Source organism: Abramis brama (genome assembly GCF_963993115.1).
Source record: "Abramis brama genome assembly, chromosome: 2".
NCBI lineage: Eukaryota > Metazoa > Chordata > Actinopteri > Cypriniformes > Leuciscidae > Abramis > Abramis brama.
In genome coordinates this window covers 37,864,759-37,882,485 of record NC_139964.1, presented here as the reverse complement: position 1 = coordinate 37,882,485, position 17,727 = coordinate 37,864,759, and the positions used below count along the sequence as shown (strand labels likewise).

Here is a 17,727-nt window from a genome sequence, read left to right as displayed (position 1 = left end):
AAATACACTTAAAAAAGTCAATACATGAATGAAAAATCTGTAAACCTAAATGTAAATGTAAAGAATCGCATAATGAATGCTTGCTTAAAACTATACATGTGCCTAAACAAGTAATTGCTTCTAAAGAGTATATTTGACAGAAATGCTCCCTCTGGAATGTAACCTGCTCACTCTCACACAAACACACACTTCTAGTCTCCTCTGCAGTTTGGGTGGTTGGAGCTGTCAACACTGTGGTTGAGGTGAACTAAGAATAAAGCACCTGAGAGACTAAGGAAGAGAGGTGAGAGAAACAACAACAGGAGGAAGAGGGAATTGAAAGGAACAAAATCCAGGATACAGTCTGTGTTATGGAGCCTGACATCACCTAGCGTTCCCATGACGGAAGTGGGATGTGCTGCAGCCTCAGGAAAGAACTCAACAGAATAAATCATCCAGATAGATTACAATGGATTGGGGTAAAAAAACGATTGGACAACCACATAGCCTATGTGTAATTTCTCCCATATTTTCCATAATTTATCTTATTTCAGGGATCGGGATAAGTAATATTTAAAAATTAATTAGTGGAAAAAATATGCTACTAGGGTATGCTAACATAATATGAACATCAATGGGCTCTATAATCCATTTACCTCCCCGGTTTTTCAGCCATAATGTCAACCATACAAAGAAAAATAGCTAGAGCAGAGAGGAAGGATAATGCTATTGGTGTCCTCATCATGAGCATTAACAGTTAATGTTAATCAATACTGAGTGTCATAAACAGTAGTCATAATAACAAGCTCTGTTTTGTTTTCTAGTAGAATGTTTTTACCCTAGTGTGAGAGAGATTATGGTCATTGATAGATTTGTTTTCATACATAAGCAATTGACTTTCATGTACAGATGTACCAATATCATGATTATTGTTGCTTGGTGATTTAAATAAATCCTCAAGGTCATGTTTTCAAGGTGGCTAGTATGAGGTTTTGATGAATTGTATGAATGATTTCTAATAGTGTTGGAAATGTAAAGTCATATGCCATAATTTTCCATCAACGTGTTCGTAAACCCACATTGTGGCTGTCATGGAGTTTCATAATTTCAGATGCATCGCATGATGTTCAAGGCATTCATTCATTTATGCATTCTATGGAAATCAAATCCACGGTCTTGGCATTGTTAGCATACTACTTAACTGTTTGAGCTAAGAAATTGTTGGAATTTATTTACTGATTTATTTTGTACAATTAAATTTATAAAAGTTATGATATTTAAATATGATATATGATATATAAATTGATAAGGAATTATGCTCACCAGGCTTGCATTATTTGATCAAAAATACAGTGAAAACAGTAATATTGTGAAATATTATTACAATTTAAAGGAACACTATGTAGCTTTTCAACCTTCCTAATATATTTCCAAGACCCTTGTGATGGTACATCGGCTTACAATAGGTTGAATGACACATCTGCCATAGCCTGACGGGGTCTGTATCGCTTTTACTGGCACTACGTAACTTCGGGGTTCGGGTAGTAACCCGAGCACAAAAAGAACTACAAAATTCGACTGCTTTACGGCATACGTCACTTCCCCCACCCCTTCCTCAAATTTGGACGAAAGCGTTTATATACTGTCTATGGACGTGAGAGGCCAACCAGCGTTTGTTTTCGGCTTTCGTGCGTATGTTTTTGTCATGGGGGCTGTTGTGTTTACACCTGGCCACTTCATGTGTTTTCTCAGATCGGATAGCTATCTGATCGTGAAAAGACCAGGTGTAAATGCCCTCCGAAACGCATTGAAGACGGATTTGAATCCGATCGCTCAAACCACTTCAGGAGGAGGTCTGAGACGCATTCCAGACGAAACTGGACAAGTGTAAACGCATCTGGTTGTTGAAACCACATATGTAAATTGTACTCCTCCCAAAAATGTTAAAAAAATAAATAAAAACCGTGTGAGAGCGTGTTATAGTCTTATAGTATAGTATGTTATTGCCAGATATGACGACGCTACTGGAACACGCATTACCGCAGATGAGAAGCTGAGCATATTCATCAAGACAACGTGCAAACTAGCGAAAATCAAAGTGAAAGTAAGTCGCAGATGCTTAACACACAGTCATCATCATTAAAAGTAAAGAAACTAAATGATCTTACCAGGGCTGTTACTGCTCTCTCTTACTGCTGTCTTTGATTTTGAAATTTTAGCTGATGATCAATAAAATGCAGCTCATATCTGTTGCTTCGGTGACGTGCACTCCATTAAATCTGCACATAGCGCGAGAATTGAAGATCGGATTTAAATCCGTTTCGCAAAAACACATTTATGTGACCAGGTGTAAATGGAATCGTTTTAAGATAAATCAGAAATCCGATCTGAGAAAACAGAAGTATGACGCAAGTATTCCACAGCGACTCTAGGGGTTTATTGTTTATTTTAATATATTTTAAAATGTATTTTATTCCTGTGATGGCAAAGCTGAATTTTCTGCAGCAATTACTTAAAGTCTTCAGTGTCACATGATCCTTCAGAAATCTTTTGAAAATGCTGATTCAGTGCTCAAGAAACATTTATTATTAATTATCAATGTTTGAAAACAGTAATGGTGCTGCTTAATATTTTTGTGGAAACCATGATTGATTTTTTTAGGATTATTTGATGAATAGAAAGTTCAAGACTACAGTACCTGCAGAAAACAATCCTTATTTTTTGGAGCTCAGGCAGAGATTAATTTTTTAGTACACTGCTTAATTTACATACCGAGGAAACCCAAAGGATCCTCAATCCTTTCACTGGTTGGCTTGATCTGCATTATCTCAGGGATGAAAACCCGCTGTGACATCACTAAAGCTGTGCCATGTGGTTATTTCACATCCCTCATGACTCAACTGATGGAACATGCAGCTCTGAGCAAATGTATGAGTGGGCTGAACTATGACAGAGAAGGAAATGTGTGAGCAATCATGCAGAAGACCCTGTGTCCATCCTGTCACACTGGAGAGGGGAGATCACATTTAAAGAAGTGTTAATGAACCGATGGTGAAAGTAAAACGTCATTGTGGTGTTTAAAGGCTAATGTGATTTTTAGCATCTAATGTGCCCCCTGTACCTGTTGGTATAGGTCAACTGGGACTGGTTGTATGAGCAATAAGATTGTAAAAAGGCCTTTGGGTAAATTTCAAGGGTTGTAAATCTACATTACATTTATGCAATAACTCCATAGGGAAAGCATGCTTGCAAAGAAATGTCTACTTGCATAAAAGAGGCATTGATTATTACTCAGTATGTTTATCTCACAGACACCAGTCTTATTTTGCCACGTACAATACCAGCATGTTCAGAAAGTGTAGTATATTTTCACAATGTGACATCTGTGGATTGTCAGTGACTTGAAAGATGCCATAGATCAAGTATTGAATTATTGATTCCTTACTATAAAAATGCAACAGGCAATTGGACACTAAGTGGTGTTCAACCAATCAGAGGCGCCTGCAGCGGATATGTTAAGAGATCAATATATTGTATACAGGTTGGTTTGAATGAATCACTCTAAAAATGCATTCAAATAGTAAAATTGATCTATTCAATTTGATTGTACAAGCCAAACTGAGACAAAATCCTACTAAACTCTACTTGTAATACCCAAAAATGCATAAATTGTAGTATTACTGCAAAGATTTGTACAAATTTAAGCATATGGAAGAGGTCAAAAAGAGGTCTTGAAAAAGGTGAAAGACCCCTGATGTAAAATATTGTGGGGCACTATTAAAGCCAGAGGCTAAATCACTGCTCTGTGAGAGAAAGTCACGATTTTGTCAGCTCTGATTACATTACTAAATTAGTCTGCTCTGATAGGACATTTTGACAACATTTCAGCACCCTGCTGAAGATACAGCAGCATTAAATCAACACAACAGCTGAGTTGAGTTTACCATGCCTTCTTTGCTAGAAGCCTTCTTGTACCTTCTTGGCACAGTTCTTGTTTGTAGACTTAATCGCAGTTGTATTAAAAAAGATAAACAAAGCATTGTAAAATAACTTACAAATAACTGAGAGAGAGAGAGAGAGAGAGAGAGAGAGAGAGAGAGAGAGAGAGAGAGAGAGAGAGAGAGAGAGAGAGAGAGAGAGAGAGAGAGAGAGAGAGAGAGAGAGAGAGAGAGAGAGAGAGAGAGAACAAGAAAATATAAAATGGGTTTAAGCATCATATAAGCAAATATAACAGAACAAAGTAAAAATCCAATCCGACCTTGGTAGATGGTAATAGCTTTTGGACTTTATGCTCATGATGTAAGTAAAAATGAAACAACTTGAATGACATGGTACGTTTATAATAAAAATGATTTTGATGTTAATAGCTCTAAATTGCACAAACCATATGCATTACACAGTCCTATTATTTATTTTTTTTATATTTTTTTTTTACAATATTTCCTGCAGAGGATTTATATATATATATATATATATATATATATATATTTAGATTAATTTATATCTGACCAGTTTGGGGTCTATTGATCTCTGGTGAGTGATTTTTCTTCTCTACTTTTTCTAAACATACTTTTGCAGTGTGGAATATGCATAGAGGAAGTGTTATTCATAAATTTAAATATATATATATATACAGTGAGGAAAATAAGTATTTGAACACCCTGCTATTTTGCAAGTTCTCCCACTTGGAAATCATGGAGGGGTCTGAAATTGTCATCGTAGGTGCATGTCCACTGTGAGAGACATAATCTAAAAAAAAAAATCCAGAAATCACAATATATGATTTTTTAACTATTTCTTTGTATGATACAGCTGCAAATAAGTATTTGAACACCTGTCTATCAGCTAGAATTCTGACCCTCAAAGACCTGTTAGTCTGCCTTTAAAATGTCCACCTCCACTCCATTTATTATCCTAAATTAGATGCACCTGTTTGAGGTCGTTAGCTGCATAAAGACACCTGTCCACCCCATACAATCAGTAAGAATCCAACTACTAACATGGCCAAGACCAAAGAGCTGTCCAAAGACACTAGAGACAAAATTGTACACCTCCACAAGGCTGGAAAGGGCTACGGGGAAATTGCCAAGCAGCTTGGTGAAAAAAGGTCCACTGTTGGAGCAATCATTAGAAAATGGAAGAAGCTAAACATGACTGTCAGTCTCCCTCGGACTGGGGCTCCATGCAAGATCTCACCTCGTGGGGTCTCAATGATCCTAAGAAAGGTGAGAAATCAGCCCAGAACTACACGGGAGGAGCTGGTCAATGACCTGAAAAGAGCTGGGACCACCGTTTCCAAGGTTACTGTTGGTAATACACTAAGACGTCATGGTTTGAAATCATGCATGGCACGGAAGGTTCCCCTGCTTAAACCAGCACATGTCAAGGCCCGTCTTAAGTTTGCCAATGACCATTTGGATGATCCAGAGGAGTCATGGGAGAAAGTCATGTGGTCAGATGAGACCAAAATAGAACTTTTTGGTCATAATTCCACTAAACGTGTTTGGAGGAAGAAGAATGATGAATACCATCCCAAGAACACCATCCCTACTGTGAAGCATGGGGGTGGTAGCATCATGCTTTGGGGGTGTTTTTCTGCCCATGGGACAGGGCGACTGCACTGTATTAAGGAGAGGATGACCGGGGCCATGTATTGCGAGATTTTGGGGAACAACCTCCTTCCCTCAGTTAGAGCATTGAAGATGGGTCGAGGCTGGGTCTTCCAACATGACAATGACCCGAAGCACACAGCCAGGATAACCAAGGAGTGGCTCTGTAAGAAGCATATCAAGGTTCTGGCGTGGCCTAGCCAGTCTCCAGACCTAAACCCAATAGAGAATCTTTGGAGGGAGCTCAAACTCTGTGTTTCTCAGCGACAGCCCAGAAACCTGACTGATCTAGAGAAGATCTGTGTGGAGGAATGGGCCAAAATCACTCCTGCAGTGTGTGCAAACCTGGTGAAAAACTACAGGAAACGTTTGACCTCTGTAATTGCTAACAAAGGCTACTGTACCAAATATTAACATTGATTTTCTCAGGTGTTCAAATACTTATTTGCAGCTGTATCATACAAATAAATAGTTAAAAAATCATACATTGTGATTTCTGGATTATTTTTTTTTTGATTATGTCTCTCACAGTGGACATGCACCTACGATGACAATTTCAGACCCCTCCATGATTTCTAAGTGGGAGAACTTGCAAAATAGCAGGGTGTTCAAATACTTATTTTCCTCACTGTACCAATATGCATTTGTGAGCAAATATTGATTTAATTACTGAGTTAGAAATTTGAACGGAGTCCAGGGAATAATATGACTGACATGTAGCTCCCTATAGACCTTATATAGCTCCGCCCCTTTTCAGCGCTGTGTTCGTTGTGTTCTGTATTCCGCTTTGTATTTCCACAGCAGAAAGGTAAGATCTTATGGATTTATGAATGAATCCCTCATTTAAAAATCTTCCCGGTCGACTAACATTGACAACTGCTTCAAACATTACAAGGCATGGCAACTTTCGTCAGTAACTCTATAATAAGTAAATCCACTTGACCAGCTAATTACTCTTTATCAGCGATGCCTTATACATATATATTTGTATACAGAGCTAACACAAAAATGGAAGTTAAAACACAAAATTATCAAGATGGCTGCATGCTTGTTTCTCTGGTGCATGAGGTCTATAGAAGCATACAGTGCCCTGAACACAACTGCCAAGAGATTTCCTGTCGAAAAAAAAAGACCTTTGAATTTCAGTGTTCTTACAGTACCCTCCCGATTCTATATTTCTTTTCTTTTTTCCCTGCGGTTTTCCATTTCTCTTGCCTCTCCAGTCTTTTAAGAGGTGATCTCTCTCTCATTTTGTTCTCACACAAAACTGTTTGAGGCAACCTGACCTTGACCCACCAGCATCTGTCATTCATCCTGTCAGAAAGTCCCTCTGAGGCAAAACACACAGGGAGGCAAAAGGCCAGCACACACCTCTTCCCTCGGTATTGTGTGGTCTTCCGGTATACTACTGATATAACTGTAATATGTTTCAAACACAGGCAGAATTAAAAGTAAGAGTACTGAATAATTATTTCAATTACATCTGACAAGGCTAATGAGAGCTTGGTCTTTAAGGACATATTTGACAAGATGATGGGTAAAATAGAGATACGTACAATTCTGCAATGCACTGACGATATACTGAGCTTACAAGCTTGTCCTGATTTTGTCTGTTTTTTAAAGATCTTTCCTAGAAATCCTTAGTCTTTATAACATAGTTTTAACTAGTTTTGCTGTTATTTTGTTTGTTTTAAAGATAACTTTCTCTAAATTGCATATTTGGGTTTGTTTCAAGGACACTAAGCCAAATGTGTTACGTAAAATACTGGGCATTTACTTTGTTAACTGATACAATTAGCAAGTCTCAGGCAGTGAACTGCAAATCGAAAAAGTTATAAATTTTCCTTTTCAGCCTGTGTCATGTTAATAATATACTGTATGTTGCTGAGCATTTGCAGTTGATCAGTTTAAATTTTGTTGTATGACATGTATTGAAAATTACCTGTGTTGTAGTGCTTGGTGCAGTATCTTAAATCAGACTCATCCTTGAGGATGAACTGTGGGAGGGTCAGTCCGTCGGCCACCTGCACAGGTCCCTTCTCTTGCCACTCAAAGATCAGGTCATTCATTGTGTAGCCAACTAGGAGAAATACCAAGAGATAACTTTTAGCACATTTTAGCCACGTGGACCTTGAATGCAACTTCTAAAACACAAAAAATAAATATTCTTACATTTGATAATTAAGTTCTATGATTATTGTTGGGACAAAATGATCAGTGCCCTAGTTGCCTAGTTCTGGCCTTTTGGTGAATTTTGCCGCTTTGAAGCAAAATAACTTGCAGCGGAACTCGGAATCTGTGTCTCAGGTATTCTAAAGACTAGAGAGAGCAACCTCTTATTCACAAAATAAGATTCCAAACACAGACATAAAGTGCAGCTTAGCCTTGCAGTGTTCAAAAGTCCATAAATATTACTGTGAAAACGTAAGTTTTATTATAAATAATATATATATATATATATATTTTTTGTGTGTGTGTGTGTGTGTGTGTGTGTGTGTGGGGGGAGGGTTGTTTTTTTCTGTGGTACTGCCTCACTACGCATGCACTATTCAAACTACTTGTACTACAAAACAGCATAGAATAGTGCTTAAAATAATAGTTCATTTAAAAATAAAAATTCTGTCATCATTTACTCCTTCAAGTTGTTTCAAACCTGTATGAATTTCTTTTTTCTGCTTAACACAAAGGAAGATATTTTGAAGAATGTCAGTAACCAAACAGTTGATGGACCCCATTGACTTCCATAGTATATATATGTAGCCAGTGGCGTCAGGTACTTGAGGGAACTGTATGAAACTATTATATAACGTTCGACTACGCCACCCGGTATATACCGGGAACTATCAGCCCCAAATCAGGGAGCGCACAGGTTCGTTACCAAAAGAAATGGGTAAGCAGAGAGACATAGGCCAGGGAATATCAATGATGAGGCAGCTTTATTCAAATACAAAATTTAAAACCATCAATACATTAACATCAAGGGCTCAATATTCACATGTCAAAAAGAAAAAGGAAAACAAACACCACTTTACAAAACTTCAAAATAAAGAAATAAATACAAAAATACAAATACACAAGAAAGCTTAATTAGGAGGGAGATGGCCTGCTGTGACCCTCAATTCACACAACACACTTAATATCCACACACACCCGCTCTGGTGAAGTCAGGTCACTCAAACACAGCACTCAATGTAAACCCCGTTAAACAGCAGCTATAAACCCCTCCTCAATACACTTTCTTCGTCACGTTGTTTACGAGAAAAAAAGAAAGGACACCGTCAGTTCACAAACATTAAATAAATAAAAATACACAAACAAAACATAAACTAATTAAACTTAAACAAAGAAAAATAAATTACATACAAAATACGCAAAAATGAGCACAAGACAAAAATAAAGAAATCTAAATTAAAATTCGAAACAAACCAAAAGACACATCAAAATAAAACAAACATGCCACGATCGGCCGCACACACACTCAAAGAGCAGAACAAGTCAGCGAGGAAACAGCCGCACTTCCACGTTAATTCGCACACTGCGGCGAGGAATCGTCCCAGCTCGCTGTTATGCAAGTTCAAGTTCGCTCCAACGAAAAGACGACAAAACTAAGCCCAGGCAAGACAGCAGTGCGTTACGTCAACAGACGCGCATCTCTTCCCGCAATATAGAGGTGAAACCCTTGCTCTCGTCACTCAAATCTGTCGAACATGAAACAGAAAAAAATTACTAATAAAACAATAAAAGGGACAAACCACGCGAATGGCTCTCATACATACCGGAAACGTTCTCAGCGCAGCACTATGCGTGTTCGCTGGCCTCAACATACCGCCGGTTGCTCGTCAATGAACTACACAGACTCAAAATAGTAAATACACATTCCATTGATGAAAATCCTCAAAACAGACGTAGGTTACCAACCTCAAAGCCCGGGGCAGACTGTGCACGGCCGCACAGAACCGAGACAGCACTTCATACTCTCCATTCATAAATGGCGGCCTCCGTAAAGGGGCGGTACGGGTGTCGACGACGCATCCCAAGTGACAAACAACCTCCCCATTTTATACCATGACACCAGACTGTTGATAGGTTCAATGGTTTCACATGACACTGGCCAATAATCAACACAGATACACTTCACCCTGCTACATTCCACCCCCACATTATGAATCGTCGCCCCGACGATTAGTCCCCAGCCCCAAGAGACTCACCTCTGCCGTGGGTCCCAGCAAACACTAAGGGGGAACCTTATTATGAGTCTTCTTGCCATGACGGCTATACAACGAAAAACACAAATGAGATACTTGTTACAAGTACTCTGCCATGACGGCCACACGACGAGGAACAAGTGATACACAAGTTCTCAGCTACGACAGCTACACAAGAAACACGAATGAGATACTTGTTACAAGTACTCTGCCATGGCGGCTATACGACGAGGAACAAGTGATACACAAGTTCTCAGCTATGACAGCTACACAACGGGAAACACGAGACACTGGTTACAGTGCTCTGCCATGACGGCTATACGACGAGGAACAAGTGATACACAAGTTCTCAGCTATGACAGCTACACAACGGGAAACACGAGACACTGGTTAGTGCTCTGCCATGACGGCCACACAACGGGAAACACGAGACACTGGTTACAGTGCTCTGCCATGACGGCTATACGATGAGGAACAAGTGATACACAAGTTCTCAGCTATGACAGCTACACAACGGGAAACACGAGACACTGGTTACAGTGCTCTGCCATGACGGCTATACGACAAGGAACAAGTGATACACAAGTTCTCAGCTATGACAGCTACACAACGGGAAACACGAGACACTGGTTAGTGCTCTGCCATGACGGCTATACGATGAGGAACAAGTGATACACAAGTTCTCAGCTATGACAGCTACACAACGGGAAACACGAGACACTGGTTACAGTGCTCTGCCATGACGGCTATACGACGAGGAACAAGTGATACACAAGTTCTCAGCTATGACAGCTACACAACGGGAAACACGAGACACTGGTTAGTGCTCTGCCATGACGGCCACACAACGGGAAACACGAGACACTGGTTACAGTGCTCTGCCATGACGGCTATACGATGAGGAACAAGTGATACACAAGTTCTCAGCTATGACAGCTACACAACGAGAAACACGAGACACTGGTTACAGTGCTCTGCCATGACGGCCACACAACGGGAAACACGAGACACTGATTACAGTGCTCTGCCATGACGGCTACATATGACTGAGAACAGCCAAATAATTCCCGCAATGCAAATATAACTAGTGCAATCCCCCCGTTCAACACTAGGGCGAAGCCTAATCTCTTCCCATGCTTCCATTGCTACACACTTACCACATGCAGAGGGAGTCACCAACAGAGGGGACTTACAAACACACTGCTGCCTTGCCTTTAGAAAAAAAAGAAAAGAGAAAACAAGGAAAAAAAAGAGAAAAAAAAGAAAAACAAAAAGAAATTAAACTTCAAACATACAATGTACCAACAGTAAAAAAATATATAAAATATTGCCTCAAGTAGCCTACTCCCAGACCCACTTCTCAAAATAAGCTCACCCAAAATATGGAAACCCTGCCGACACTACGCCAAATGTAGCCAGTGGCGTCAGGTACTTGAGGGAACTGTATGAAACTATTATATAACGTTCGACTACGCCACCCGGTATATACCGGGAACTATCAGCCCCAAATCAGGGAGCGCACAGGTTCGTTACCAAAAGAAATGGGTAAGCAGAGAGACATAGGCCAGGGAATATCAATGATGAGGCAGCTTTATTCAAATACAAAATTTAAAACCATCAATACATTAACATCAAGGGCTCAATATTCACATGTCAAAAAGAAAAAGGAAAACAAACACCACTTTACAAAACTTCAAAATAAAGAAATAAATACAAAAATACAAATACACAAGAAAGCTTAATTAGGAGGGAGATGGCCTGCTGTGACCCTCAATTCACACAACACACTTAATATCCACACACACCCGCTCTGGTGAAGTCAGGTCACTCAAACACAGCACTCAATGTAAACCCCGTTAAACAGCAGCTATAAACCCCTCCTCAATACACTTTCTTCGTCACGTTGTTTACGAGAAAAAAAGAAAGGACACCGTCAGTTCACAAACATTAAATAAATAAAAATACACAAACAAAACATAAACTAATTAAACTTAAACAAAGAAAAATAAATTACATACAAAATACGCAAAAATGAGCACAAGACAAAAATAAAGAAATCTAAATTAAAATTCGAAACAAACCAAAAGACACATCAAAATAAAACAAACATGCCACGATCGGCCGCACACACACTCAAAGAGCAGAACAAGTCAGCGAGGAAACAGCCGCACTTCCACGTTAATTCGCACACTGCGGCGAGGAATCGTCCCAGCTCGCTGTTATGCAAGTTCAAGTTCGCTCCAACGAAAAGACGACAAAACTAAGCCCAGGCAAGACAGCAGTGCGTTACGTCAACAGACGCGCATCTCTTCCCGCAATATAGAGGTGAAACCCTTGCTCTCGTCACTCAAATCTGTCGAACATGAAACAGAAAAAAATTACTAATAAAACAATAAAAGGGACAAACCACGCGAATGGCTCTCATACATACCGGAAACGTTCTCAGCGCAGCACTATGCGTGTTCGCTGGCCTCAACATACCGCCGGTTGCTCGTCAATGAACTACACAGACTCAAAATAGTAAATACACATTCCATTGATGAAAATCCTCAAAACAGACGTAGGTTACCAACCTCAAAGCCCGGGGCAGACTGTGCACGGCCGCACAGAACCGAGACAGCACTTCATACTCTCCATTCATAAATGGCGGCCTCCGTAAAGGGGCGGTACGGGTGTCGACGACGCATCCCAAGTGACAAACAACCTCCCCATTTTATACCATGACACCAGACTGTTGATAGGTTCAATGGTTTCACATGACACTGGCCAATAATCAACACAGATACACTTCACCCTGCTACATATATATATTTTTTTTTTCCTATTATGGAAGTCAGTGGGGTCCATCAACTGTCTGGTTACCGACATTCTTCAAAATTTCTTCCTTTCTGTTCAGCAGATTTGAAACAACTTGAGGGTGAGTAAATGATGACAAAATTTAATTTTTTTAAGTGAACTATTCCTTTAAGTATGCAAATTGGGATGTACCTGTTTGCATACCAATCAATGAAAATTGCAGTAAACTGAATCCAACCTGTCGCAAAATGGTCTGTGACTTCTCTTAAAGAACAGCTACTTTTTCATTCAGTGTAAATTCAAAAAATATATATATCAATCCAAAACAAATGCAAAACATGTTGAAGATTAGCTGATAGGCTGTTGATTAATTAAATGATAAGCTGTTACCCCACAAAAGCAGTTTATTAATGTAGTGAATCCTCTTATCCACTGACATCCATTCAAATGCATTCTCGTCTCCTTTCCTGTGTTTGTGTGTGTGTGTGTGTGTGTGTGTGTGTGTGTGTGTGTGTGTGTGTGCGTGCAAAAGGCTTGTCTTAAAGGGTTAGTTCACCCAATGAAATTTCTGTCATTATAATTACTCACCCTCATGTTGTTTCAAACCCGTAAGAACTTCGGTCATCTTCGGAACACAAATTAAGATTTGGAACGACATGAGGGTGAGTAATTAATGACATAAATTTCATTTTTGGGTGAACCATCCCTTTAAAGTGGCTTTGGTTGCAGTACAGAAGACAGGGAGGATGAATCAGACGAAAGGGCCGTTTAAGAGCCGCCCATGCAGCTGAATCAAATATTAAACCTGTAAACTAATTTTTATCCATGAAAACAAACAAAAAAACAAACAACCCTAAGCTCTGGCTGAATTTTTGTTATTCCGTTACTAAAACGAAAAATGGGAAAAAAGTTTCTTGTTTTTTCTTTATTTATTTTTACATTGAAAATCAAATAATCAGAGGGTGCACGAACCACTGTGGAACTGATGTGATTTTTAATACAAATTTGCTGACTTAGAAATATATATCTGAACTATAGCCATACAGGCATAAAGCATGCTAACTACAGTACATACTGGAAAAGTGCAAGGCTTCATTAAGACAAATCATATCACAAAGCATTAAGTAATTCACCAGCACAATATCCTCAGGGCTGCAACTGCAACGAAAAATGTATGGTGTGATGTTTCTTGATATAGCTCTAGTGTCACTTTTGCTTCTCTTGGTGGTACCACTTTACTGGAGGGAAGGTGAATCTGCTCATTATTCTATTCTATTCTATTCTATTCTATTCTATTCTATTCTATTCTATTCTATTCTATTCTATTCTATTCTATTCTATTCTATTCTATTCTATTCTATTCTATTCTATTGAACGAGCAAGCTATTTCTAACAGAGACAGTCTTTGTGTCAGAAACTGTCTCCTCATTTAACATTGTTGCGCATCGTCAAGAGCCTTTCAGTGAGCAACTCTCATAGCAACATGAACAGGGCCACTCTAAAATATGCAGTTGTGAAGACAGATTCCCCATGACATGGGGCCTTTCTTTAAAAGCCTCAAACCCAGCTCAGAGCACTCATCATGGGAGGGATCGAGGGAGATGTGGCATGTTTTCAAGTCGACAGAAAGCTCTTGGAATGAATTACCAATGAATTACACTTCGACCACTAGCTTCACTAATTTTTAACCAGGCACACAGTACTCAGACTGATAGATAGATAGATAGATAGATAGATAGATAGATAGATAGATAGATAGATAGATAGATAGATAGATAGATAGATAGATAGATAGATAGATAGATAGATAGATAGATAGATAGATAGATAGATAGATAGATAGATAGATAGATAGATAGATAGATAGATAGAGAGTCCTTAAGTTACTGTCTAGGATGGTATATCTACGTGATGATTTTAAGGCAACAGGCCAGATGTCTTCAGGGTCCTTCCCACATAGAATGACATAATTTAGCATGATCATGCCAGGTAAACGCTAAAGCCTGACATGCTTCACATCAAATCTACTATTAACCTCATCCTGGCTACTGGCTGAAGTTACATTATCAAATGAGAAACACAGTTTGCTTTCCACACAAATCTGAACGAGGGGTGGGGGGAGTTACATAACAAGCTCTTGATGAGAGGAGGTCATACGAGATTACTCACAACTCTCCAGCTGCATTATGCACGTCTGCACATCCATGGGGAAATTCTTCAGATCCATTGGACAAGAGAGTGTCAGTGTCAATCTAAAAATTGAATGGGATAAAAGAATCGATTTTATAAATCATACAAACGCCTTTTGTTTTAATAAACAGTAGAAAACATGGTAAGAAAATGCAAATGCAATTCAATTTACATTTTCTGAATGTTTGTGAAAATCCACAGCTCAGACAAAGAAGGGAATCAAAGAGGGGGGCTTTGAGCATCCGAAGCTGCTTAAGTGGTGGAATTTCTGAACGGGGCTAAAGCAGAGGAGAGACAAGTCTGACAGCCGCAGATTGGCCATGTTTTAATTACACTCTTTCTCCCTCAGGGCACCACGTGAATTTCAGTCAGAGTGAATCCTCTGCCGTCTCACATCTGCTCAGCTTTCCGTCATATCTTCTCAAAAGCCTGACATAATTTACCACTCACTATTAACTCCAGCACTACCCATCAACCCTCATGCTGCCACAATAATGTTATTTCTTATAGCTTCACTGCGGTGATTGATGTTGAATGACATTGTTTATCCTGCCATTTGTTTAGGGGTTAGTTACACTTTAGGGTTCAAGGGGAATTTATATTAAATGACTCAAGTCTGTGACAGCTGAGATATTTCATTACTATGGATTGTAGACTGACATTTTCAGAAGCTAGTGCAGCAGTTATTTTGTTAAATTTGTTATTACCTACACAAATTTATTTGTGAATAGTCAGTCATTGTGAAAAAGATCAACAAGAATTTATTCTAATCGTAGGCTTTGCCGAAGAAATTACCTCTCTTTTGTCATGACTGGTAATTTAATTTATGAGTATGTATGCTTTTTTTTAAGAAATTGAGATTTATACAAAGCTGAATAAATAAGCTTCCCATTGATGTATGGTTTGTTAGGATAGGACAATATTTGGCCGAGATACAACTATTTGAACATCTGGAATCTGAGGGTGCAAAAAAATCGAAACATTGAGAAAATTGCCTTTAAAGCTGTCCATTCGATTGTGCTGCATTCACTCACAAAAATAAATGTTTTATTATTTATGGTAGGAAATTTACAAAATATCTTCATGGAACATGATGTTTACTTAATATCCTAATGATTTTTGGCATAAAAGAGAAATCGATAATTTTGACCCATACACTCTATTGTTGGCGACTGCCATAAATATACCCGTGCGACTTGTGACTGGTTTTGTGATCCAGGGTCACATATGATAATTGTAACCATGTTGAATAAGTGTGTATGAGACTGAATTGAAGACCATCAATATTGATCAATATCAGAAACCTATTCTCAGCTGAAATATAATTAATCTTACTGATAGTACAGCTCTATATGGACAAAGCACATGCTGGAATTTGAAATGGTTGAATGCAGTGTTTAATTACATTTCAGTGAAACGAAATAATTTGGGACATTTCATTTATTGATTTCAAATGCTTTCCATGACCCATGGTAATTCTGACTGGTGCCGAAGAGTCTCACCTGATTGAATAGAGGACATTTCCATTTTTGAATATTCTCAAGAGCTTGTTGTCAGTGGTGACCTCGTGGAAGTGCGCTCCCTTCTCGTTGGCGAAGAACAGATCAGGCTTCCAAATGGAGTCTAACATAGAGGGATCCAGGTCCAGGGAGTCATCTGGGTACTCGCTGTAAGCTAACCGAGGGTCGTTCCACTGCTGCCGTAGGAATATGTTCACTCTGTAATCCTAAGAGACGAGTAAGTGCTTAACATCAGTCAAGGCAAATAGCACAGAAGAGTTGAAACAGGCCTCTCTGCCAGTTTTAAATCAGACATAATAGGTACTTTCATGTACAAGCATGCACAGCTGCTGGAAGTTAGGAATGGAAATGAGCATCATTACTTAAAAATTACGGTACAGCAAAACACTGTGTGAGACTTACACATTCAATGCACTGCTATTTACATTTTCACAATTATATGTGTGACATCACTCTTCTGAAAATCATGAACAAACCTTCAAGGGTAAAACAAGTACCACCCAGACTACATTAAATATGGGCTACAAGTTTGAAAACCACCACGTTAGATAAATAATTAATGATTTTGTACTGTGATAAGGTGTGTAATATCATCAGTTTGATGTTGTGAGTTTAGCCAACTGTTATTGCCAACAGTTAGATTAGATAAAATATCTTTTCTTTATCTTATCTTTAGCAGTTTAGCAAAGGTTATGCCTCCAAGAGGTTACTTCTCCAATCCAATCATTGGGCATGTCAAAACTCAAACATCAACCAGGGCCGGGTTTCCCGATAACGATGTATCTTAGCTATTAAGAGCGCTTTCTACGTGCAAGGTTACGAACGCTCGCAGCAATTCCACGAGCGTTTCCCAAAAATGTACTTAACATGAACGCGCGAGAACGCGCTGTACGTGCTACTTAAGAGTCGCTGTCCATTCGCGAAGTGCTGAAATATAACCTTATATGGAATCGTATTCTGAACGTTTAACCTAATAATTGTCATCTGTTGTGGATTAGCAATCAAGACAAGTCTATATAAAACACCTACAGGCGGAGGCACTGACAAAATGGCTGAACAAAAAAAAAAAAAAAAAAGAAAGAAAAGAAAAGATACCTTTCAAAAAGATGAAATTAATGTCCTTTTAGAGGAGATAGAGCGAAACAAAGATGTTATTTTTAACAAATTTAAAGGATTTTTTTTTGTTTCATTCATTTAATTTTGATAAAAATTATTAGATTAAATTATTTCTATTTTTTGTTTTGTTTTCTGACCTTTTTAATTATTTAATTTATACATTAATTTAACCAACAACAAAAAAAGAGTAATAAAGTGTTCAATAAAGTACAATCAAAACCTTATATTATAATCACATTGCATTTGAATAAAGTTAAAGGTGTAATCTGCCGGTTGTCCTGCATGTGTCCTCATAAATCTGTCTTCTTACGA

The 17,727-nt window shown here is 38.7% G+C and overlaps 1 protein-coding gene across 2 annotated transcripts in view; it reads right to left on the bottom strand.

Moving 5' to 3' along the window:
• Positions 1 to 17,727, bottom strand: part of glra3 (glycine receptor, alpha 3) — a 59,814-nt gene that overhangs the window by 10,512 nt on the left and 31,575 nt on the right. For both annotated transcript variants that reach the window (XM_084095525.1, XM_084095524.1), the window contains exons 4-6: positions 16,282 to 16,505; positions 14,759 to 14,841; positions 7,531 to 7,668 (exon numbers count right to left, since the gene is read on the bottom strand). In XM_084095525.1, coding sequence (XP_083951651.1) covers positions 7,531 to 7,668; positions 14,759 to 14,841; positions 16,282 to 16,505 — 445 coding nt within the window. The remainder of the gene's footprint in view (positions 1 to 7,530; positions 7,669 to 14,758; positions 14,842 to 16,281; positions 16,506 to 17,727) is intronic.